General features: G+C 55.2%; 1 protein-coding gene and 1 long non-coding RNA gene across 2 annotated transcripts; both read left to right on the top strand.

Annotated features, from left to right (window-relative positions):
• Window positions 1–20525: 20525 nt before the first annotated feature.
• Window positions 20526–22051, top strand: LOC139031717 (mas-related G-protein coupled receptor member D-like; the record flags this gene model as incomplete). Its single annotated transcript, XM_070457089.1, has 2 exons — window positions 20526–20586; window positions 21285–22051. Coding segments are annotated over exons 1-2 (828 nt in total), but the record flags the coding sequence as incomplete, so codon positions are not given.
• A 31-nt stretch (window positions 22052–22082) lies between these two features.
• LOC139031750 (uncharacterized) lies at window positions 22083–25154 on the top strand. Its single transcript, XR_011484225.1, has 2 exons — window positions 22083–22249; window positions 24717–25154. It is a non-coding gene; the product is annotated as an uncharacterized lncRNA (long non-coding RNA).
• Window positions 25155–25677: the final 523 nt, after the last annotated feature.

Below are 25677 nucleotides of genomic sequence, written 5' to 3'. Positions count from 1 at the left end.
ACCATCCCAGAGCCTCGAGGGCTGGTTCCAGCACCTACACTGGCCAGGTCCCTCAGTCCCAGGGCATGGCATCGCGACGGGGGCAGGAGAGGCATTTGCAAGCCATCCATTCCCACAGCAGCAACCTGACATTTAACTTAGATCTTGACCCCTGCCTGCCCTGTTTTCAAGCCAGTTCTCCAGTCTGGGAGTTGACTGCGCGAGCTCTCTGATCTCCTTTCAGTTAATTTCCTCTAATGCCTGGCCCCAAGAAGTTTTTGTCGCCTGCACCAAGGAACACTAACTTACCCGAGAACTCCTGTCAGAGGCAGCAGATCCTCCAGTGGATAACTCAGGACACTGAGAACCAAGACCTGGATGAGGGGGTGAGGCTGATAAAGCCTGAGCCCAAAACTGCCCACCCGTGGGCTCCACGTAAGCCCCCGGAGGCGGCCCCACTCTATGTCCAGGAGGTCATAGTTCATGGAGTTTACAGGGTGGTGTATTTTAACCAGATCTGATTGCCCCTGCTGCCACCTTTCCTTGTCTCTCTCCCCTTCGTGGCGGTGGCATTGGAGCGGCCACTGATGGACCTTTAGGGAACCTGGTGGCTCAGAGGGTGAAGAATCTGCCTGCAATGCAGGAGAACCGGCTTCAATCCTTAGGTCGGGAAGATCCCCTAGAGAAGGGAATCACTATCCACTCCAGTCTTCTTGCCTGGAGAAATCCCATGGACAGAGGAGCCTGGCGAGCTACAGTCCATGGGGTCGCAAAGAGTCGGACACGACAGAAGCAACTCAGCATGCAAGCACGCACATTTGCCTAGTTCACGGTCACTTCTATGTAATAATGTTTCCTGAGTCTGATTAATGGGTTTACTGGGGCCAGGACATGAACGGTCTGGGTGATGGAGGAGAAATGCACAGCCAGAGGCAGGCAATGGGAGACTCTTTCAATTATCAGATCCATAGCATTTTAAGTGGAAGACTCTGTTCTCAGGGATGCTGAAAGGTGGCAAACAGCTATCAAGCCTTCTAGATCCCATCAGAGTTGAAAAGCTGGCCCACGCAGCTGCTGACTTCTGCAGTGTTTCCAGTGGTTATAGATGTTCTTTCCGAGTTCACCCTGTAAATGGACTATTTTAACACAGACCCGGCCTGGCTTTTTCTCTTGAAGAGCCGCCATACCTAGATGAGCTCCCATCGCAAAGCTGTTCAAGCCTGACGTCATGGGATGGTGACATTTTCAAGACTCCAAAATGTATTTTTGAAGACTGGACAAGGAAGAAAAAAACAAATGGTAAATGACAAAAAAAAAAAAAAAAGATTGTTCAAATGTGGAACATTTGCACCCCAATGCAAAAAAGAGTGAAAAATTATAACCTCATGGCTTAAATAGATATGAAAGGGACCTTCTTTAAGTTCATATTAAAAGCAATGAAAAGTAGTGAAAGTGTTAGTTGCTCAGTTGTGTCTGACTCTTTAGCATCCCATGGGGTGTATGTAGCCTACCAGGTTCCTTTGTCCATGGAATTCTCCAGGCAGGAATACCAGAGTGGGTACTCATTCCCTTCTCCAGGGCATCTTCCCAACCCAGGGATCAAACACAGGTCTCCTGCATTGCAGGCAGAGTCCTTACTGTGAGCCACCAGGGAAGCCCCAAAAGTAATAAACTATGGAACAAAGGATAAAGATAAATAATGAAGTGGATGTCAGTTAGTTTGAAATTGATAGCCGAATTATAACTAAAAGTAATTCACTAAGGGTAAGAAACCATTTTAGAGTGGAAGAAATGAAAAGCTCTTAGGTTTTGATGACCTGGTTGATGAAGAGGACATGTGCCTTAAAAACACACTGGGAGCAGCAATAGAGACACAGATGCAGAGAACAAACGTATGGACTCTAGGGAGGGAAGGTGTGCGTGGGATGGACTGGGAGATTGGGGCTGACATAAATATACACTGCTATGTACAGACCCTGATGCTGGGAGGGACTGGGGGCAGGAGGAGAAGGGGACGACAGAGGGTGAGATGGCTGGATGGCATCACCGACTCCATGGACATGAGTGTGAGTAAACTCCGGGAGTTGGTGATGGACAGGGAGGCCTGGCGTGCTGCGGTTCATGGGGTCGCAAAGAGTTGGACATGACTGAGCGACTGAACGGAACTGAACCAATGTATAAAACAGACAGCCAGTGAGGACCTGCTGATGTATAAAACAGACAGCTAGTGAGGACGTGCCGTGCGGCACAGCGGCTCGGCTCAGCACTCCGCGGTGACCTACACGGGAAGGAAATCCAAAAGAGAGGGGTGTGTGTATACACACAGCTGATTCACGTCGCTGTGCCGCAGAAGCTAAGACCACATTGCCAAGCAACAGTGAAGTGAAAGTGAAAGGCGCTCAATCCTGTCCGACTCTTTGCAGCCCCGTGGACTATAGCCCGCCGGGCTCCTCTGTCTATGGAATTTTCCAGGCAAGAATATTGGAGCGGGTTGCCATTCCCTTTTCCAGGGAATCTGCCCAACCCAGGGATCGAACCCAGGTCTCCTGCACTGAGGGCAGATTCTTTACCATCTGAGCCACCAGGAAAGCCAAGCATCTATACACCAATAAAATAAAATAATTTTAAAAAGAGAACGCATTGGGAAACAGCTAACTTTCATGCTGACTTGGCATCATTGAAGGCCGCTTACACTCATAAGTCACGACAGCAAGGACACTGAAAACAGAGCAGTTCACAAGTGTCATCAGTTCAGAGACTCCCAGACCAATCGTACAAGAAAACTTGACAGGCCCTTGAAATCTTCTCTCTCGTGTATGGGAAAAAACTTGATCGAGATTTTCCCAGATTTGATAACAATCCTGAGAGTGTACAGGACATTACCAATAATGAATTGCGAGGCTAAGAAACACTGTAAAAATATTTAGTTATTTGGCTGCATTAGGTCATAGTTTCGGCGTGCAGGCTCAGTATCCCCTACAGCATGTGGGATCTGAACTCCCAGTCCAGGGATCAAACCCACATCCCCTGAATTGGAAAGTGGATTCTTAACCACTGGACCACCAGGGAAGTCCTAAGAAACATTTTCAAACTATTAATATTACAAAACAAATGTTGATCAACCATGCTAAAAAAAAAAAAAAGGTTGAATTATCTTTCAGCTCTCTCTATGGAAAATAATCAAAACTATTGACGTATGAAAAGGTTATCAAAAAGTGTGCAGCCAAAAAAGGTAGGAAAAAAACATTGCGGATGTTTTCCTCTGTTTTGTATTATATGTGGTACTTGTCAGCTTTTAAAAATCGGTGATTGGCTGTGATTTGTTTTCTCCTAAACAAATGCTCCTTGAATCTAATTTTGCTGTTATAACTTTGTAGTTCTTTCTTAAAGAGTGCCCCTTTTTGTTGATAAACCTTGGGCCCCACAGAATTTGCCCCTGGATAGAAGGCAGAGGAATTCCCATTCAGTTTCTGGGATGGTCAGCAGGACCCCTGGTCCACGTAGGACAGCCTGAGGACTGACCACAGAACTATTGCCATGAATAGGCATAAACAGTAGGAGGAGCCCCGTGAGAAGAGTGGGAGGGGCCCCACAAAGTGGGAGGGGCCTTTTGAAGAGTGGGAGGAGCCCCGCAAAGTGGGAGGGGCCTTTTGAAGAGTGGGAGGAGCCCCACAAAGCGGGAGGAGACTCTTGAAGAGTGGGAGGGGCCCTTGAACTGCCGATAGGGTTCTGGGAGCTGGGGGTGCTGGGAGGCTGCTTCTAACAGCACTGGGTACCTTAAGTCGACTCAAAGCCCTGATTTTTTGTTTTGAAATCTGGACTGAAACTCAGGCCCTTTCCATGCCAATGCTAAAAAATTAAAAGAAATTTTAGTAGCCTGGAGGCTGAGACAGAGTTGGAAAACAAACAAACCAAACAGAACTCACAATGTGCTTCTGCAATTTGCTGAATTAAAACATCTGTTGAATTCACAACTTCACAGGTCTGTTATCCGTTCAACAAACATTTATGATCATTTACCGTGAGCCAGGCGTTGCTTCTAAGAGTCTACACATCTGGCCATGGAGAAAGAGATATTGAGAAGGTTCCAGAAGACACAGGGCATATGCCGACCCTGAAGAGCCAAGCTCCCCAGAACCATCCACACCTTCTCTTTCTAGAAGGTCCCCCCTCCTTCTGTCTGAGACCACCCTATCCTTCCTTGAGGAGCTGCTCACGACCCCAGGGAGCTCTGCTAAGGAAACTCCTTTCGACCCTCTCCTGCCTCGCCCCCCTAGTCCTCCTTACCTTGAACCAGGTCCCACCCGAGCCAGGGCAGGCGGAGAGAAAAGCAGGAATTCCATACCCCAAGTGAGAAAACATCTGGGTGACTTTTGTGGGAATGGGTTTGGGGCGTGCATAGGGTCCAGGGCACAAAGTTACTTAAGCCCAAGTGGAACGGGTCGATAAGCGTGTGTTTACAGAAACCTCACGAGGCGGGATGTGATCCCGGGAGTCTGAGGACTATTAACTTGAGTCTGAAGCTCACCCAGGCTGGGATGTCAGAATCCTCGGGTTAATGTTGACAGAGGGACCCAAAGACCGCAGAAAGCAGGAAGCTGGTGTGGGAGTCCCACCCTGCCCCTGCCACGGCCCCAGAGGGGACCCAGAAGGACATGAGACACCCGGGGAGAAGGCAGTGCCCGGACATTCCAAGATGCTGGGCGTGAAGGGAACGAGTGACTCAGAAGAAGGGTGTGTGCCCACGGGCTTGCTCTGCGGGGTGGTCCCTCACCCAGTCTCCTTTCTAGTGAACCAGGACTCCTGTGTAGGAGTGGCCTCCCAGGCTCTTTTTTTTTCTTCAGGTTGAACAATGTGATTTTTTTTTTTAAGATGTACAACGTGGTGATTTATTTGACACCAGCACACTCTGTGGAATGATTACTGCAATGAGCTTACACCCTCACATCCTGATTGCATGGTATGTGTGGTGGCAATACATGATATCTACCCTTGTGCGGGGTGCTTTCGTTAATGCCGGTCACCACGCTGGGCAGCAGATCCCCAGAAGTTACTCATCTGTGACAGAAATTTTCCCCCCACTTCCCCATCCCCAGACCCTGGCAACCACCATTCTACTCTAAGCTTCTTTTCTTTCTTTTTTTAATTTTTATTTATTTTTTTGGCCATGGCATATGGGATCTTAGTTCCCCAACCAGCGATCGAACCCACCCCCCGTACCCTGGAAGCTCAGAGTCTTAACCACTGGACCACCAAGAAGTCCCCTACTCTCTGCTTCTGTGAGTGAGGTTTTTCTAGATTCCACATACAAGTCAGAGAGCTGTCCCCAGCTTGGCCACTTCTGACCCTGGAGCGGCTCTTATATCCTTCCAGCCCCATCTCTGGGCACCAGTCAATTCCTTGGCTCCCTAACGTGTCTTTCTTTTTTCTCTTTTCCCCTTAAGTCAGACAGGGTTGATGATGACCATCCTAACCGAACAATCTGAACAAATGTGTATCGTCATTCAGGTAACAGCATAAGTGAAGATGCTTTAGGCAGCGAGTGAATGAAACTGAGGTTAAACTGGATAAAAGGGAAAAGAAATTTGTTGGCTCTTGTAACTAAAAACGCCCCCAAAATGTTATGACTTCAGGTGTGGGTGGATCCAGGTGTCGCTGAGAACTTGTTTCTCTATTGGCTCTGATACCTGCTGTGAACCCTGGGGTGGGGTCTCCCTGATGCCGGCCTCTCAGACTTCCATCCCATCTGCACATCACCCCACAGGGAGAGTGCCTTTTCTTCAGTGTTTCCCATAAAACTCCTGGAATGGACTCCTGTAGGATAAATTGGATAGTCTTTCATGTACCTTTTCCCAAACTAATCACGTCGCCAAGGGGATGGAATCTGCTGACTCTCTGAATCTGAAGGATATTACACTCATGGGGAGCCAGATGTGAGGTTGGAATTCCCCCTGAAACCCCCCGGGGCTCATCTTTGGGAGCGAGAGCTCACAGATGCTGGTTGGCCTGGCTCGGGGCTGGGCCGGCCGCCAGCTCCCTGAGATGCACGGTTGCCCCACGCAGCACATGCATTCCAGCATCTCCATGTTCCAATCAATCAAAGCCAAACTATGGTCCTTCCGATGACACCGCAGGCAGTGATGCCCTCCAGCCCCCCAGCCCTCAGCTTTCTGGCCGAATCCCTGCGACATTCCGCCCCACCATGTGACATTCTGGGGTGGGACACAGCGGGAGACTGAACTGAGCCTGACCTTCCTGGGAGTGCCGAGGAATGCGATAAACCGTCCAAACCACCATGGATGTGCTGCCCAGGCAACCGCAGGAGGGACAGAGAAAGAATCATGAAAATTGAGTCCATCCTGTAAGTTCACTGCAACTAAGACACAAGTGCATCTGTCCACTCACGTAAGACAACGCACAGCAGCCGGAGCATTCGCCCCGGGAACACGGAGCTCGAAATCCATGACACGGGGCCATCTCCCCGCCGTCTGGGTGACGTGGTGGTTGCTGAATAACCAGCTGCACCAATTCTGCATTTGTGAGTTGGTGAGCTCCTTTGGGACGCTGACAGCTGTTTCCCTAACAGGGCTCACCTGGCCACCTGACCTGTCCCCCAGGTCAGAGCTGATGGGACAGATGACCCTTACGGTCCAGACAGCGTCCAGCTTCTCCGGTGGGATTTCCCTGGTCAACTGGCAGGACCCCAGCCTGTGCTGGAACCCAGGCCTGAAATGGGCTTTCCGGGTGGCACAGCAATAAAGATTCTGCCTGCCAGTGCAGATGTGGGAGACACGGGTTTGATCCCTGGGTCGGGAAGATCTCCTGAAGAAGAGAAAGGCAACCTACTCCAGGATTCTTGCCTGGAAAATCCCATGGACACAGAAACCTGGGGTTGCAGAGTAACCCCATGGAAATCCCATGGACAGAGGAACCTGGGATTGCAAAGAGCTGGACGTGACTGAGAGACTGAGTGTGTGTGCGTGTGTGTGCACGCACACACACGCGCACACACACATACACACACAGCTGGAACAGGAGTCAGGCTCCCTATGGGATCTGCTCACGTGACTCTCGGACGCCCTGATGCTAACCCCTGGCAGAGAGGACCTCTCTCTGCCCAGCTGTATGATTCCCGTTTCCAGATAATTCAGCTTCCAGGATCCTGGTTTTACTCGTCTGACACTTTACTCCGGAGCCCCAGGAGCTTCTGAAAACCGGACCTTTTCTACCCATTCTTCCAAGGCTCTGTGATGAGCTGAAATGTGTGCCCCGCACAACCACATGTGTCAAAGTTCTGACCCTGAACAGTTCAGGATAAAACTGTATTTGGGGTTAGGGTCTCCTAAGAGGAAATTAAGGTGAAGCGAGGATATTAAGGGTGGGGCTCTAACTCCATAGGATCAGTGTCCTTATAAGAAGAGGCGGTCAGGACACAGACACAGAGGGACGACCCTCTGTGGACACAGGGAGGAGACAACCATCTACACGCCCAGAAGAAAGGCTTCAGGAGGGATCCAGCCCCACTGGCACCCTGATCTCGGACTTTTGGTCTCCAAGACTATTGTTACAGCCGCCCAGGCAAACCCACACAGGCGCCATCCCCAGTCCACATACAGTGTGAGGAAAACACATAAATACAGTGAGACAAAAAAGTTTTCACAACCCTTTTCCACCTGGTATCAAAGATTGCTACTGTCCACCGGGCATTAGGAGACGCCCCTTGCCCATGGTCCACAGAGACCCCACCAGCCCCATATGTCAGGCTGGCCGTATGGAGCATTCCAATGCTGGGGAGTGGTTTCTGCATCACCTAGGAATCTTTCTGTTCCCAGTGGTAGGACCTGTGTAAACTGGATCAAACCCACTCCTTCCAGAGGCTCACGGGCACTCCCAATCAAAATGTGCAGGGCGAGCTTGCTTCTGGCATGGTTGGTTCTAGGCATGATCAGGAATCTGTTTCTCCTCATCCTTCACCTTTGACTTCTTTTATGGATTTCTTTTTAGGCCGACTCCAGCTGTGTGGTTGAGCCTGCCACCAGCACTTTTAGTCTCTATCTTCTTCCTCCTGAGGACCCAATGCCCCAGGAAAACGGGGGACCTGGGCTAGCTTGAGTCAATGCCCACTCCCGAAACCACAGGCTTGGGCAGGAGGTACAATGGGCTGTGGCTGGCCCGGGGCACATGTCAACGTGTGAACCCCCCTGAAACACAGAGGTTGGGATAAACCTAGGTGGTCTTCTCAGAGGAAGAAGCAACTAGTCCTGAGCAAGAAAGATTGACTGATTTCCCTACAGTGACTGGGGTTAATGGGAGCCCCTTAGTCTCCAAGGAACCCCATTACTGGAACCGCATCATCAGAAGCCCCAGCTCTTCCTTCTCTGCACTCCTCATCAATGCCCAGCACCCTTACTTTTACCACCACCGGGTGTCAGCAAGCTTCCCACCCGCCCAGGCTTGCCGCTTCTCCAGCCAGGGGCCACAACCAGGAGAACTCACACCGGATGCTCAATCACCCACCAGCCAGCGATACCAGGATGTTGAACACTCCGGTTTCCTGTGGCTGCCGTAACAAGTAACCACAAACTTCGTGGCTTAAAACAACTCAGACTTATCATCTTATGATTCTGGACATCAGATGTCTGAAAGGGGTCCTCAGGGCTAAAGTCAACATCTGTGTTCCCTCTGGAGGCCCCAGGGGGATATCCACTGCCTTGCATATTCCAGCTTCTAGACGCCTGGCCTGTGGCCCGGCACCATCCCATCATCCTCTGCTTCAGGCATCACGTGTCCTCTGACTCTGACCCTCTGGCTTCCTTCTTTTAAGGACCCTTGTGGTTACATTTGAAAGTGAAAGTGTTAGTCGCTCAATTGTGTCCAACTCTTTGCGACCCCATGGGCTGCAGCCGGCCAGGCTCCTCTGTCCATGGGATTCCACAGGCAAAAATACTGGAGTGGGTTGCCATTCCTTTCTCCAGGGGAATCTTCCTGACCCAGGGATCGAATCCAGGTTGACTGCATTGCAGGCAGATTCTTTACCATCTGAGCCACCAGGGGAGCCCTGGTTACGTTTGAGGCCCATCCTGATATCTGCATCTCATGACTCTTAACTTTTTTCAATATTTATTTATTTGGTTGTGCCGGGTCTTAGTCTCGGCATGCAGGATATCTAGTTGCAGCAAGTTGGATCTACTTCCCTGGCCAGGAATTGAACCTGAGCCCCCTGCACTGGGAACTCAAGAGTCTTAGCCACTGGACCACTAAGGAAGTTTCTCACAACCCTTAATCACACCTGTTGTGGCAGTCAGAGCTTGGGTTGGAAAGTAATTCCTAGACACTGCGTATTTCAGAAGGGAGTAAGTTTACTAAGAGCAGGGGGCAGAGATCATGAAGGAACTGCGAATGCAGCCCGCTGACCTCCTGACAGACCAAGGAGAGTCAACAATTTTCATGGGTTAGTAGCCAATTTTTATAGCCTCAAGAGAAAGAAAATTCCCGCTGAAAGGTTGGCACTAAGTGATTGGTTAGGGTGCTATAAGGACCAGGGAGGTGGCTTAGACAGTAAAGAATCTGCCTGCAATGCAGGAGGCCCAGGTTTGATCCCTGAGTCAGGAGGATCCCCTGGAGAAGGAAACAGCAACCGACTCCACCATTCTAGCCTGGGAAATCCCATGAATAGAGGAGCCTGGTGGGCTACACTCCGTGGGGTCACAAAAGAGTTGGACATGACGGAGTGACTAACACTTTCCACATTCACTTTCTAGGGTGCTGTAAGGAGACTACTGGAGTGGGCATTTTCGCCTAATATGGGGTCAGGATGTCTGCTAGTGGTGATCGGGGTGGAGGGCTTTCAGCAACGGTTACAAAGGGGCTTGGTCGGCTTCGAAGGTGACCTTGGCTCTAGGCTCCGCTTCTGTGGCCTTGGTGTCAGGCTTCATGCCTGTGGCCTGGGGGCAGGACTCCACAACACCCGCAAAGTCCCTTTCACCGCGCAAGGTAACATCCCCAGGCCTGGGAATCAGGACTCTGTATTCATTTCCTCAGGCTGCCGTAACAAAGCACCACAAACTGGGGTGCTTAAAAAAAGGAGACGTGAACCATCTCACAGCTCTCCAGAGGCCAGCAGTCCGAGATCAGGCGTGGCCAAGGCCGTGCTCGCGCTGCAGGTGCTGGGACAGTGTCCCCTCAGCCTGCAGCGGTCCCTGCAGACTTTGGCATTCCATGATCGCAGCCCTATCACATGAATCCTCTGCCTCCACGTCGTCTTCCTCCTGTGTACATGTGTCCAATTATCCCTTCTTATAGAGATACCAGTCGTGTTGGATTAGGGCCCACCCTGATGATCTCATCTTCACTTGGTTGCGTCTGCAAAGGCTCTAGTCCAAATAAGGTCACATTCTGAGGTCTTGGGGTTAGGACTCCACGAGGCCTTCTTTGGGAGGACACAATTCATTCCATAACAGACATAGACCTTTTTGGGGCCATGGTTCTGCCTCCTCCAGCTCCATCCCCAAGGACCGACCGGCACTTAAGGCAGGAGAAGGACCAGGCACCTTGAGCAGACCAGCACCTCCCAATGCGCTTCACAGTACAACCTCAAACGCCGATTCTCATGGGAGGTGACAGAACCAAGGGAGTGATGGTCAGACCCAGGGGAAGATGAGGAAAGGTCACCGACCAAGGTTAGACCACTGGCAGAACTGGTACGTGGTCCCAGGGCTCCAACTCCAGTTCTGGTCTCTGCACTCCGGGACCCGGCTTTCACCTGATTTTCAAAGAGATTTCGAGAACTGGAAATATCCACAATCAGGAGCCCTTGGCCTCTGCCAGCCCAGCCACACGCCCCAGGCTTCAGCTTGTGATGTTCTTGAGGGCTTGGTGGTCAGCTGTCCTGGACACAGGGACACCTGCTCGTAAATCCTGGCCTCCCCCGGACAGGAGCTGGTGAGGCTGTGGCCCAGGACAGCCCGCCTCCCTCTGCCTCTCAGCTCCGCACATTGTACTTGAGGTCTTCTTCCTGCCTCTTGGAGGACACGGATTCTCATCCTAGCGATAGGACTTCCAGGAGCATCAGGAGACCACCCCCAGGCTGGCCCTGCCCGGGGGTCCCAGGCCAAGAACAGCAGCTGAGGCCCCAGGTTCCAGTTCATGGGTGGGCTGGGCCCCCTCCCCCAAAGGACAGGATGCTGCAGCCAGCAGCAGGTGAGAGGACTCGCAGAGGGCGCCACAGTCCCAGCTCCAAGGCTGGACAAACCACTTCCCCCTGGGTGACCCCAGCCCGCTCCCTTGACCTCTGTCAGCATCTCTTCTGCCCATGGGGATAACCAGTCACTCACCACATCCCTGAGGACGAGCTGTCCCATATAGGGCACCCATGTGTGGGACGTGCCAGCCTGGATCCCTCCCCCACCTGTTCGTTTCCATCCTGAGGATGCAATAAACTTCTAGTCAAAGGGAAAAATGCAAAGTGGAAAAAGTACATTTTTCCTTCATCCACTTTAATGAGAAAAAAAAAGCAGGTGGAAAATGATTTGTGAAAAATGAAGATAAAAGCTGATTTGGGGCAATTTTTGTTCTCCTTTTAGACCTTGCTATTGTAGCTCAGAGGTAGAAGAATTCACCTGCAATGGAGGAGCCGCAGGAGGCATGGTTTCAATCCCTGGGTCGGGAAGATTCCTTGGAGGAAGAAATGGCAACCCACTCCAGTATTCTTGCCTGGAGAATCTCATGGACGGAGGAACCTGACAGACTACAGTCCACAGAGTCAAAAAGAGTCGGACACAACTGAGCAATGGACACTTTTCCCAGGTGACACTAGTGGTGAAGAAACCACATGCCAATGGAGGAGACATAAGAGACATGGGTTAGATTCCTGGTCCAGAAGATCCCCAGTATTCTTGCCTGGAGAATCCCATGGACAGAGGTGCCTGGCGGGCTACCGTCCCTGGGATCGCAGGGAGTTGACTGAGCGCACACACAGAGACTTCAATAGTGCAAACGATGGACACAGAATCCTTTCTACCCGGTGGACTTCCCTGAGGCGGATTTAACACCTAGCAGGACCCTGGGGGAGCCTGAAGTTGCCTGGGCCTGGCGCTGGTTATCGCAGCAGCCTGTCATGGCTGGTTCGGCCCAGACTCGGGCTTTGAACTCCAAGGCTGGCCCTTCTCCCTTCTCAACAGGCCTGGGAACAATGAACACAGATTCTGTGTCCCCGAGACCTTCCTGGGTGGACAACACTGTGTCCGAGACCCCTCCCTCACCTCCAGCCTCCCTCTGCCGAGCAGCCCGGCTGGATGGAACCAAGGTGACCTCACGCTGGCCGCCTCCCCTCCCATGACCACATCTGGGCACAGGAGACACTTGCCCCCGTGCAGGAGCCTCCCAAGGATGATGACCAAAGCCTTCTTCTGGCATGCTAAGTTCCCCAGCGTGAGTCACACCCAGGCCACCATCACTCTGGGCCCCCCGGCATGAGTGACAATGAGACAGCAGGCGTGTTGGATTAGGGCCCACCCTGATGATCTCATCTTCACTTGGTTACATCTGCAAAGACTCTAGTTACAACTTCTTCTAGATCACCAACAGGTGATCGTTGTCCCTGACGGCCAACGCCGCGTGGGCTGTGACTGGGCTCCAACCTTGAGCTTGGTTAGCAGCCGAATCCTCAGCTCCCAGAGTGAGAAGTTGCATTGTCCATGTTATAGATGAGGAAACTAAGGTGGGAGGGGCTTCATGGGCTTCTCATTGGGGTAAGAAACAAGGCTGGGTGCCCACGTCCCCGAGGTCCCTGTCATCCTCTGCCCTCTCTCAGTTCAGGGCCAGGTAACATGGCAGCTCGTGGGGACTCTGGGCGCTCACCCAATGGGGCTCCTCCCACCCTCCAGTCCTCTGACCCATCCCGTCCTCGGCAGGTCCATGCGGGCCCACCCTCACCTGTGATGACCAACATCAGGACCAGCCTCAGGACTTCAGCTCCACGAGGGTCCGACCCCGGGGCCCACAGAGGGCTCATCACCTGTCACCATGAGGCCCAAGAAGATGACAGGCCACATGACACCTGACGGTTTGAAGGGTCTCCCCTGCTCATCTCGGTCCCCCTCGGGGCCCCAGCCTGGAGCTCTGTCCTCATGGGAGGGTTCCAAAGCAAGGACCACAATTCCGTTTTGAAGTCAGCTCTTGTAGCAAACGTGATCCCCAAGCTTTTAATTTGCAAGGTAGGGATCTTTTGGATTAAAAAAATGTAAGTCCTCAAAATTCAGCCCCAAAAGTTTATGCCATACGTGAGATGTTAGGAATATCTGGGGAGGTTCCCACTGGCCAGTCCAAGGATCAGATGAAGCACATCAGAAATGGGTGAATTCCTGAGTCTCTTATGAAAACCCAGCCATATGCTTCCCTGGTCACATCTGGAGGTTGGTATGACAACTCATTTATCTGAAAACTGATGAGGGAATGGAAAGAGTGAGCATTTAAACCAGCTTTTCTGTTGTTGTTGTTGTTGTTCAGTTGCTAAGTTGTGTCCAACTCTTTGTGACCCCATGAGCTACAACACACCAGGTTCCTCCATCCTCCACTATCTCCCAGACTTTGCTCAGATTCATGTCCATTGAGTCGGTGATGCCATCTAACCATCTTATCCTCTGCCACCCTCTTCTCCTCCTGCCCTAAATCTTTCCCAACATCAGAATTTTTTCCAATGAGTCGGCTCTTCCCATCAGGTGGCCAAAGTATCAGCTTTGTATTCAAAGCCGATTCAGCTTTAGCTTCAGTCCTTCCAATGAGTATTTAGGGTTGATTTCCTTTAGGATTGATGGGTGTGATCAAAGCAATGTCTCTGCTTTTTAATACACTGTTTAGGTTTATCATAGCTTTCCTTCCAAGGAGGAAGGATCTTTTAAGTTTCATGGCTGCAGTCACTATCTGCAGTGATTTTCTTTCCAAGAAAAGAAAATCTGTCACTGTTTCCACTTTCTCCCCATTTATTCATCAGAAAGTGATGGGACTAGATGCCATGATCTTAGTGTTTTGAATGGTGAGTTTCAAGCCAGCTTTTTCACTCTCCTCTTTCACCCTCATCAAAAGGCTCTTTAGTTCCTCTTCACTTTCTACCACAGAGTGTAAGCACCACATTTTAGGCGATGCACGGAGTTCTTATTTAATGGCAAGCAGAGATTCAGAGTGACCAGATTAAGACACCATCCATCTGCAGCTCCTAATGAAATAATGGACCCAGGCAAGGGTGCTTGGAGGTGGTGGAAACCACTCGGAGAAGAGCAGAGAGCAGCCGGACCAGGCAAAGGGGAGGCTGGGCCTTGCTGGGCTCCCAGCTCCATCCCCGAGGGCAGCGGGACCAGGCAGAGAAGCAGGGGGTTGGATGCTGGGAAGGAACTGGCATTCATCTGTTGGCTGTACGCTGCACTGAGAGGTGCATAAAAGCATCTTCGTATTCAGGAGTGAAATGATACGATACCTGGGATTTACTTTAAAACAGTCCAGAAGAGAAGACAAAAAGGGGGGTGCTGGGACTGATTAAGCAAGAACAGCAGAACGGTGACAACTGTTGAACCTGGGAGACGGCAACTTGAGGGCTTGCTACACTCATCTCTGTATTGCATATGGCTTTAAAATTCCATCATAAAAATGTAACATGAGGAAAGAAACAGAATAATAGTTGGAGGTCCAGGGAGTGGCCTGGATGGATGAAAGTGAGCATCCAAGGCCTGGAGGGTGGGAGGACAGGCAGAGACGAGAGCGTGTAGCCGAGGGGCAATGCCAGCCCCATCCCAGGAGCCACCTAGGAGCTGGGCAGCACCCACAGCCCATCCGGGTGCCCTCTGAGGGGGGCACAGCCATCTCTTCTGGACGCTCCCAGGGAGGATGGCTCCTGTGCATTGAGAATGCAGGTCTCCAGGGAGAGCTTCAGGGTAAAGCCAGGCATTGTCCCCCAGCCCACTCCCCTGGGCCTCCGAGTCTGCCCACCCCCCATCATGGTGCCCAGGAGGGACGCGGCAGGCAGACTGAATAGCCCTGGGTTACCCACGCCCTGGGAGGCCTCCCAGTGGGTAGAACAGGCACCATTCCCTTATTCATAAGGGAACCGCCCTTCCCACTCCTCAGAGTAAGGCAATCGAAGGTTCTCTATGGATTCCACGGACAGCAGAGGGAAGATAAAATGGGGGAAGGATGAGTCAAATTCAGCTCAAGATTCACCTTCCATCAGAGAGAACTGAAAACACGGCCACACAAAAACTCATGCATGGATATTCATAGCGGCAAGCTTTGTATGAGCCACACTACATATGTGTAATTCATAAATCCATAACACATGTTCATTGTAAACCAGTGTCCGTCACTAGATTATGAATAAACTGTGGTCCATCCACACTGTGGAATATTACTCAGCCATGAAGAAGGAATGCCACTCTGGGGCTTCCCTGGCAGCTCAGTGGCAAAGAATCCACCTGCCAATGCAGGAGACATGGGTTTGATCCCTCATCTCTGAAGATCCCTCATGCCACAGAGCAACTAAGCCGGAGCACCACAACTATTGAGCCTGTGCTCTAGGACTCGGGAGCCGCCAGTGTTGAGCCCGAGGCCCTAGAACGCACGCTCCACAGCAAGAGGAGCCATGGCAGTGAGAAGCCCAGGCACTGCAACTAGAGAGTCGTCCCTGCTCGCCACAGCTAGAGAAAAGCCCACGGAGCAGTGAAGACCCCGCACAGCGCCACCCCCAATAAAAGGGAATGACCCTCTGACACAAGCGACAAGGTAGATGGCCCTTGAAGTCAGCATTTTCAGGGCACAAGGTCAGACACAGAAGGCCACATAGCATGTGACTCTGAGTATATGAAATGTCCAGTACAGGCACCTCCTCTAAGACAAAGGGGGGATGGAGGGGTGTTGTTATTGGATATGGGGTTTTTGGGGGGTGATGAAATATTCTGAAATTTTATGGTGTGTTTGCACAACTCTGTGAATTGACTAAAACTACTGAACTGTCACACTTTTAAGGGAGAATTTTATGGTATGTGAATGAGAGCTCAGTTTTTTATAGAAACAAGCCCATGTGAATAGGTGCCCAGGAAGCCCACCCTGCTGCTGGGGGGGGGGGGGGGAAGGTGTCACTGGAGCGAGGCCCCGCCCCCTTACCCAGAAAGCAACCAGGCTGGAGCCGGCTGAGAGCTGCCTGACCCATCCCAGGCCTTTATCACACCTCTGTCTTCCCCTCCCACCTTGCATCATCCTGCTGCTCAAACACATCCAGAGCTCTTCTGACCCAGAGCTTTTCATCTGCAGTTTTCTCGGCGTGGAACTCACTTCCTGCCCTGAGTTAGGCACAATTGGCTCGCTCGCACCATTAAGATCTCAGCACGGACCCCCGTGGGGGGAGGGCTTCCGCAGTACACTCTAGAGGAGTACCACCCTCAGCTCCACTGTACCACCTGCGGCACACAGCATCTTCTTGTTTCTTTGCTCATCTATTGCCTGGAGCGGCTTCAAGGCTGGATTCTCAGCACTGGGCTCGATCCCTGGAGGCCAGCTGGCACCTCATAAATGCATGTTGATGAATGAATGAGTGAACACGGAACATATTGATATTCAGTATGTGATAAGTGATATGGTCAATACTGATTCACATTGAAGGTTTTTTTTTTTTGCACCCTGTGAGGCTTGTGGGATCTTAGTTCCCCGACCTGGGATCAAACCTGGGCCCTCGGCAGTGAACGCTCCGAGTCCTAACCACTGGACTGCTTGGGAAGTCCCAAGGAATTCCTCGTCATCTAGAGAAGACTTGGTTCCATTCAGGACTCCCACTTCCTAAGAGAAAGATTTTTCAACACCCTTATTACAAGTCAAATGGGGTCAAATTCCTCTCTCCTGTCCATGCAGTTTTAAGGTTAAGGGTGTCCCCAGGGGGACCTTGGCCCCATCTGATTGGTGACAAGCGGAATCCATGGGGCGTGATGAGAAAGACCACCTTCTTGTTTCTCCTCTGACTCTCCGATATTTACTTAGAGGGGTCAGTTCTTCTCCAGCTTTGACGGAAAACTTGGCCAAGCCCCAACTTCCCTGGACAAACACCAAAGTCCGGTTTCAGAAACGAGACGGCAAGTCTGCTGTCACAGACCTGGTGGGCGGTGATCTCCTCTTGGACGGTGGGCGTCTCCCCTCAGGCCTCTCCCCCTCCTGCCTTCACCTTAATGGTAATTCTCACTTCAGAGCAGTGGGAGGAAGGGACTTCTGGAAAGTTCTGACTGGATGGGCACCATCGTGGATGGATTCACCCTCTCTGGGCCCAATGAGGGTTCACAGCCGACCCTTTCTCTGCAGAACGCTCATCTGTTCTTCAAAGGCTGCTGCTTGCTTCTTGGAAGGAAAGCTATGACAAACCTAGACAGCAGATTAAAATGCAGAGATGTCAGTTTGCTGACAAAAGTCCATACCGTCAAAGCTGCATTTTTCCCAGTAATCATGTACGGATGTGAGAGCTGGACCATAACGAAGGCTGAGTACTGAAGAATTGATGCTTTTGAACTGTGGTATTGGAAAAAACTCTTGAGAGTCCTTTGGACTACAAGGCGATCAAACCAGTCAATCCTAAAAGAATCAGTCCTGAATATTCATTGGAAGGACTGATGCTGAAGCTGAAGCTCCAGTACTTTGGCCACCTGATTCCAAGAACCGACTCATTGGAAAAGCCCGTGATGCTGGGAAAGATTGAAGGGAAATGAGAAGGGAGCAGCGGAGGATGAGAGGGTTGGATGGCATCACTGACTCAGTGGACATGAATTTGAGCAAATTCTGGGAGATAGTGAAGGACAGGGGAGCCTGGTGTGCTGCAGTCCATGGGGTCGCAGAATCAGACAAGACTGGGCAACTGGGAACCATAGCAAGTGGTCCGTCTGCTTGGCAGACGCTGCATCTCCAGCAACGTGCAGGCACCGACTGTTCTATGAGGTGGACACGTGCCACCGTGAGGGAACTTCGTCACAGACAGTAGCTTGCCAAGGTACACCCTAGGGTGCGTGTCGAGCTGGGGGTGGGGCTGGCTCCTGACTGCCTCCCTCACCCTGGAGGGGCCTGTCACATGCTGTGCTGACAGGCACCCCCATCCCAACACACAGAACCCCCTTCTGGAGCAGGGCGGGCCTCTGTGCAACCCCGGTGAGAGGCAGGGCTCCTGGCCGGGGCTGGGGTCGCTGCCCGACAGAGGTTTGCCCCAAAGAAATTCTCTTGTCCCCCTCCCCCCAGCAAACCGGCCACCTCCCCCGACCCCGGCCCGCATCGTTGCCACACCTCCCCTTGAAGCCTCTGTGGAAACTTCCTGTTACACGTGGAGGAACAGGGGCCAGAAGTCACCCAGAGCCACATGACAGCCGGGGTTGAACTGGGCCTTAAACCTTCTTGGGGGTTCCCTATGGAGGGTCTGTCTTTCCGCCTCCTGCAGGGAGGAGCTTCAGAGATCCAGAAGTTTCCATGCAGGTGCTCCGCTGGCCCCAACCCTGCAGGACAAGCCTCGTGGTCTCCTGGCTCCCAGAGGCACCGGCCTCTCAGTGTACCCCAGAGCCCCCAGCTGGAGACCCTCCCAAAGCCCAGTGCCCGAACTTTTCCTGCGGAGGCCGGCCAGAGTGAGGGGCCGGCTACCGGTTCTCCTCCGTGCCCCGCCCTCCTGTGGGGCCTCCCGGGCGGCCCATTAGCCCGCAGCCTCAGGCTCCTGCAGGGAGAGGCCTAATGCAGCCTGTCCCCCAAGGGCCCTGCTTCCCGCAGACGGATTGGGCGTCTCTCCTCCTCAGAGGAGGCAGAGCCTGGGGTGGATCCCGGGGACCAGCCCGTCGGACTCCGCGAGCCTGCAGCCGGACCTGCAGCCAGAGAAGCCGACAGGACAGGCCCCAGGAAGCCGCCCAGGCCTCCGGGAGCCAGGTCCTCCTCCAGGAGCGGACAGCGCAGGCAGGCCAGGTGAGAGGCCGCTACTTCAAGCCCGAGGTCAGACCTTGCCCCCCGCACGGCAAGCGCACCCTGAGCAAGGCCGCTCCTTCTGGGGCCGGGGGTCAGGCGGACCCGAGGCCTGGACGGTCCTAAATCTCCTCTCTTGTGGGAGAGACGGGAGGGAGAGTGGCCCTTAGGTCTGCTGAGCTCCTCCGGCCCCCAGGGCAGCGGTGCCATAAGCCCCGCGTGGGAACAGCCCCGCCCTGGGTGCCTGGACGTCGTCTGTCCGGCCCCCAGCAGGTGCCCCCCAGGTCGAGGCGAACACAGACAGTCCTCACCGAGCTTGCCGGGGACGGGAGGGACTCTCATGGCCCAGACGTCTCCTCTCGTCTGGCAGATGACTGTGGGAGACCCCCGCCCGCCAGGCACCCGGCTCTGCCATCCAGGGGCGGGCATCCAAGCCGAGAATCGCTGTCAGGGGGCTGAGGCCAGCCGGTTGGCCCCCCGAGTCCCCTGATATCCCTGCCCCACCCGATGACCATGGCCCAAAGGACCTGCATGGCCATCTCAGCAGACGGGGAGGGGTCTCCAGGGGGCTGGAGGAGGGTCACGACTCCAGGGTGGGCACTGGACAGTCGGGGGTACATGTGCTAGTGTCTGAGCCAAAGGTGCGGGGTCCAGCGGGGCAGGAGGACTCGCCCGGTGGAACGCGGCGTACCGTGGCTCCTGATCCCTCCGAAGCTTTCGGCGGTCAGGCCCCACGCTGTCCTCCACACACATCTACAGGAGGACAATCAGGTGGCGGACTCAGGGTCCTTTATAAGGAGAAATTAAGGGCACACGGCCTGGGGTCACGGCTGCCGCCCCCTCCCCCAGAAGCCCCTTCGGCCTCAAGCAGCATCTCTCAGCCCTGACTCTGGGGGGAGGTGGGAGGGGGTGTGGGTCCCTCGGGACCAGGAAAGGGTCTCGTTCAGGTCCCATCCCCCACCCTCACCCAGACGGGGCACTGAGGAGGCCTCGGCAGCCAGTGCGAGAATAAACATGACCCGTAAAATGAATATCACTGCGGCTTCCCAGGTGGCGCTAGAGGTAAAGAACCCGTCTGCCAATGTAGGAGACGATAAGAGATGAGGGTTCCATCCCTGGGTCGGGAAGATACGGACACAGGAGCCTGGCAGGCTACAGTCCATGGGGTCGCAAAGAGTCAGACACGCCTGAGCATGCATGAATATTGGTTAGAAGCGATACAATCCATTACACCATTAGTTCAGGAAAAAAACAACCTTTGTAAAATGAAATGGCAGCTGCCCTGGGGACCAATTCCCTGATTCCGCACCCAGAGCCTTGACGTGTAACAAGCTGGGTTCCCGAGGGACCCTGCCTCCGTGCCTGGGCTCCCAGGAGGCAGCTGAGCCCTGTGGGTCAGTGTGAGGACCGTGACCCCGGTGGGCGCTGCAGGCCAGGAGAGCAAGGGCACGTGGTGCTTCCAGTCCTAGGCTGTGGAGTCCATCCCAGGTCCCAGCCAGGCCCCGAGGACGCTGAGCTTTGCCACCCTGCGTCTCTGAGCCCCGCATGCCTGGGTGGAGAGTGAGGGGGTCAGACCAGGCAGGCAGGGGACAATGGGAGTGAAAGGCAGCCCCGGGTGGAGGGACGCGCAGGCCCGTCAGAGTGTGGACAAACGTCAGGGCTGGGGCGCCCCGGGCCCCAGCAGGTGCTCACAGCGACGAGCTCTGGGGTCTGGCGGGAGGCAAGCCCCGCAGTAAGTGCAGAGGGGCCGTGCTGACCCCAGGGCGGACTCTGGCACCTGGAAAGGTCAGGGGTCAGGGAGCTCACCGAGCGTGCTGTGTGGTCCACTTGGTCCGCCCACCACGATGGGGTGCAAGGTGCCAGGCCCAGGGATCCCTGATCCCAGGGAGGAGCAGTGCCCACCACCTCTCCCAGGGGGCACATCACAGTGACCAGCCATACACAACCACTCTGCCCACCCACGCTGACTGCTGCAGGCCCGGGAGCTGGCCACTCAGAGGCTCCGAGGGACCCGTCCCCAGCAGGGTGGAGGCCAGGCCAGCACTGAGCACGGATGGCCAGTGCCCTGAGGCTTGCCCCGAGCTTGGCCACCCTCACATCCAACAACAGAAACGGACCCTGGCCTGCCCCAGAGCCGGGAGCACGTAACCTGAATTAGGCATGAGGGAAGGTGGCCTGGTGTGGCCAGCGACAGCTCCAAAGAGTGGCAGGTGGTATAACCAGAGGGCGTCCAGTTACCGCCTGGCTGAGTGGAGGTCTCCCACCCTGGTCTTGTCCCTGGGGGTAGGGGGGTGCCTGAGCCACAGGGGCCCCAGCTCTGCGGCCCTCAGCTCTCTCCCCGCTGTTGGCAGGGATGGAGAACACTCTCAACAGCAGCGGCTCCAGGAGCAGCAGTCCCGGCACTGTGGGCCCCACCCCAGGGCCCCCCCACACAGTGCAGGAGGTGCTGGACGCGCTGGTCATGTTCACCTGCGTGGGCGGCATCGTGGGCAACGGCCTGGTGGTCTGGCTGCTGGGCTCCCGGCGGCGGAGGGGCCCGCTGGGCATCTACCTGCTCCACCTGGCCGTGGCCGACCTCCTCTTCCTCCTCTGCTTGGCCTCGCTGACCATCCTGAGCGCCAGCTCCTGGGGGGCCCGCGTGCACCACCTGGGCCTCCGGGCGGTGAGGAGCGCTGGGTACCTGGCCTACACGGTGAGCCTGAGCCTGCTGACGGCCGCCAGTGCCCAGTCCTGCCTCCCCGGCCTCTTCCCCACCTGGTACCGGGGCCGCTGGCACCTGCGCCTGTCGACTGCGGTGTGCGCCGCACTCTGGCTGCTGGCCATCCTGCTGATCATGCCGGCCTGGTACTTCCACGACGAGGCCAAGCGTCCCCACCCGTGGCCGGGATCCAGGGCGGAGACTGTCTTGCACTTCATCACCCTGGTCAGCTCCACGCCCGTCATGGCCCTGTCCGGCATGGCCCTCTGCATCCAGGTGCAGAGGAGCTCACGCCCGTGGCAGCGGCCGCTCACGCGGCTCTACCTGGCCGTCCTGCTCTGCGTCTTCATGTTCCTCGCCTGCGCCCTGCCCCTCGGCATCTCCTGGCTCCTGCTCTACTGGCTGGACCTGCCCCAGCACGCAAAGACTGTCTTCGGCCGCCTCACCTGCCTCTCTCTGTCCGTCAGCAGCAGCACCAAACCGATGATCTACTTCCTGGTGAGCAGCAGGGGCCACTTGAGCCTGCGGGAGCCCCTGGGAGCCATGCTCAGCAGGGTGCTGCAGGAGGAGCCCGAGCTGGAGGAGGGGGAGACGCCCTCCACCGACTCCAGCGACGAGGTGAGGGTCTGAGAGCCGCCCGGAGCCGCCCACCCTATGCCAGCCCTGTGAGCCCTGCCCCGCGGCTCCTGCCCTGCTCCCTCCCTTTCCCGAGCCCAGCACCCAGTGGCCACTCCGGAGGCAAACAGCTGCTGTGTGCCAGGTCCCGGGGGGGGGGTGAGTGTGCGGGGCCGTGAGGAGGGAGCTGCGGTCCCGGGCCCAGGGACATAGAAACTCTTGCCAGCAGTGAGGCGAGCTGCACGGAGCTCTTAGCCACCCCACAGCCTTGGCGGGTGCCCCCCACCGCCAGGTGACAACCTTTCAGTGGTTGGATCATCGGAGAGGCCCCGGGAGAGGCGGGGTAACTGGGACAACGGTGGCAGGAGGGTGGTGGTCAGGGGGCTCAGGGTGAGTGCCGGTGGTCCATCGCATCTAGATGGGTCTGCATTATTTTTAACACTGATTTACTTGGCTGCCCCGAGTCTCCGTTGCAGAACCTTTGTCACCGTGTGCATCTTCACTGCAGCATGCGGGGTTTTTTAGTTGCAGCACGTGGGATCTAGTTCCCTGACCAGGGATCAAACCCGGGCCCCCTGCAGGGCGAGTGCAGAGCCTTAGCCACCAGACGGCCAGGGAAGTCCCGGTGGTTTTGTATCTTCATTGGACACGCAGCAGCTGAGTGCCAGCGCGGGTGACAGGATGCGGGGGCAGCCGGCAGGCACCACGGGAGCAGTACAGATAGCGGTGACAGGCCGTGGGCCGTGGGCCGTGGGCAAAAGAAGGCGTGCATGGAGACAGCGCCGGAGTGGGCGGTCCAGAGTGGACAGAGGCGCGTACCTGGGAGACACACCGGGATTCCCAAGGTCCCAGACCAGGCCAGGGTGCGGGGGTGGCTGCGAGGGGCGGCCCTGGGAGCCTCGTGATCCGTCAAGGCCACGGGTCTCTGTGGCGCCCTGTTCACCCAGAAGCCTACAGGCCGGGACAGAGGCCTGGGGTGGGACTGCCACCGTGCTGGGTCCGTGCCCACCAGGAGACACAAGGGCAGGCGGTTTCTGCTCAGCCACGCTCCACAGCGGTGGGCACCCTGCGTGGGCCATGCATACAGCAGGCATTTAACAGGTGGTGTTAACATTTAAACAGGCATTTAACAGCAGCTGTTTGGTGGAGTGCCAGTGCTCACGGGGTGCTCACAGGTGCACCTGGCTTCATCCCCCGCCTCCTTTGGGGCTCTTCTGCCCCCTCTGCATGGTCCCCTGGGCAGCAACGGTCCCCCCAACCCCGCTCCACTACCCTCTGACTGCCCCTCCTACAACCCCGCCCACCAGCTCCAGCCCACCCTCTGCCCGCCCCTCCTACAACCCCGCCCACCAGCTCCAGCCCGCCCTCTGCCTGCCCCTCCCATAACCCCGCCCACCAGCTCCAGTCCATCCTCTGCCCGCCCCTCCTATAACCCCGCCCACCCCACCCTCTGTCCGCCCCTCCTACAACCCCGCCCACCAGCTCCAGCCCGCCCTCTGCCCGCCCCTCCTACAACCCCACCCACCAGCTCCAGCCCGCCCTCTGCCCGCCCCTCCTATAACCCCGCCCACCAGCTCCAGCCCACCCTCTGCCCGCCCCTCCTACAACCCCGCCCACCAGCTCCAGCCCTCCCTCTGACCGCCCCTCCTACAACCCCGCCCACCAGCTCCAGCCCGCCCTCTGCCCGCCCCTCCTATAACCCCGCCCACCAGCTCCAGTCCATCCTCTGCCCGCCCCTCCTATAACCCCGCCCACCAGCTCCAGTCCATCCTCTGACCGCCCTTCCCACAACCCCGCCCACCAGCTCCAGTCCGCCTCAGGGCCTTTGCACCTGCTGTTCTCTCTGCCCAGAATGCTCCTCTCCCAGCTGTGCGCAGAGCTCTCTCCCTCACCGCCTTCAGGTCACCGCTCAAGTGTCAGCTCTTCAGAGAGGCCTTTCCTGACCGCCTTACATAAAGTAATACAGCACACACACACACCCCTGGTCCTCCCACCCCGCTCCACTTGCCCTGTGCGCTCACCACTGTGTGCTACAGGCTCACCAAGAGCAGGGGCTGTGCCCATTTGGCTCACAGCTGTGCTCCACACCTAGGACAATGCCCAGCACAGAGAAGGGCCCAGGATATGTTTGTGGAATGTCCTGCTGGGCAAGCAGGCCTGGGGGCCGAGGGAACAGCAGCCACGATCGTGGGGTGGGGAGGTAACCCAGGTGGCTCCAGTCTATACTCATCTCCAAGAGGGCCCCCCTCAAATGATACACCCCATGAGGGCCCTCCCCCATGCCCAGATGTGAGCATTGGCATTCATGTAGACACAAGTGAGCAAAAGTGTGTGATGGGTGTGTCTGCCTGTTGATGTCCATCTATGTGGCAAGTCCATAGTACATAATCCACACCATCCTTACCCGGTGCTGACTGCTGGTCTTCAGCTGTTTCATGCATCTGTGGTATTTTTTTCCTCCCCTCTGTAGGGCAGACTCCCTAAGAGGAAGGCCTGATTCTTTACAACCTGGCCGAAGGCTGATGGCAAAGGCTGCCGTCCATCACCAAAATCTGACTTCCAGAATGAACACGCAAGCCTGCACATGAGCTGCTTCTTTGCTTTATCTGTTTCGAGGCTGTGTTATTAGGAGTGTACGAGTTTGGGGGTGTTCTATCCTGGGGAATTGGAGCTTTGGTGGTAAAATATGCAGCTGCCCTTGTGAATCCGAGTAGTGTTACTTCTTTACAGTCTGTCTGATATTATCACAGCTCCATCAGCTTTCTTGTCTTGCTGTTTGCATGATGCATCTTCTCTTTCTGTGACTTTCAAACTTTCTGTATCCTTATCTGTTAAGATGTATTACTTGTAAACGATTCAGAATTGGATGGAGTTGTAACTTTGAGAATTAAACCCACCGCTGCAGTGAGTGGGCTTGTGGTTCCTGAGTCCCGCCTCCCATGCAGGAGTCAGTCCTGGGTGATGGCAAAGTGGGATGAGCAGGTGGGAAGGCCCCACCCTCACTGAGGGACCACAGTGATCGGGGGCGGGCAAAGGACTGGCTCTGGCTTTGAGCCTTGGCTCCGCCATCACCTCCCTGAGTGCCTTCTGTCCCCACGGAGCTGTCTTCTCTTCTGTAAAATGGAGACAGCCACCTCCTCCCCGACCCCACCAGGCTGCTCTGCGCTGGTCTGCCCTCCATCTATCAGCGAGTGCTGAGAAGTGTCGTCCCTGGGCCTTCTGGGGAGGGGACCCGAGGTGTGTTAGAGCTGGGCAGGCATAGCCCAGCCTCGCCTGAGGCTCCCCAGGCCCCCTCCATCCTGTCCCTGTGTCCACCAAGGGTCAGGTAAAAGACGTCAGCCCGCATGGGGACTCATGGGATCTCAGAGGAGGCGCTTTCATCCCAGGTAAGGCCGGGACAGATGTGGCTCTTACATCGCCTAGGCCTCATT

The sequence above is a fragment of the Odocoileus virginianus genome, chromosome 28 (genome assembly GCF_023699985.2).
Source record: "Odocoileus virginianus isolate 20LAN1187 ecotype Illinois chromosome 28, Ovbor_1.2, whole genome shotgun sequence".
Lineage (NCBI taxonomy): Eukaryota > Metazoa > Chordata > Mammalia > Artiodactyla > Cervidae > Odocoileus > Odocoileus virginianus.
This window is presented reverse-complemented; position numbering and strand designations above follow the sequence as displayed.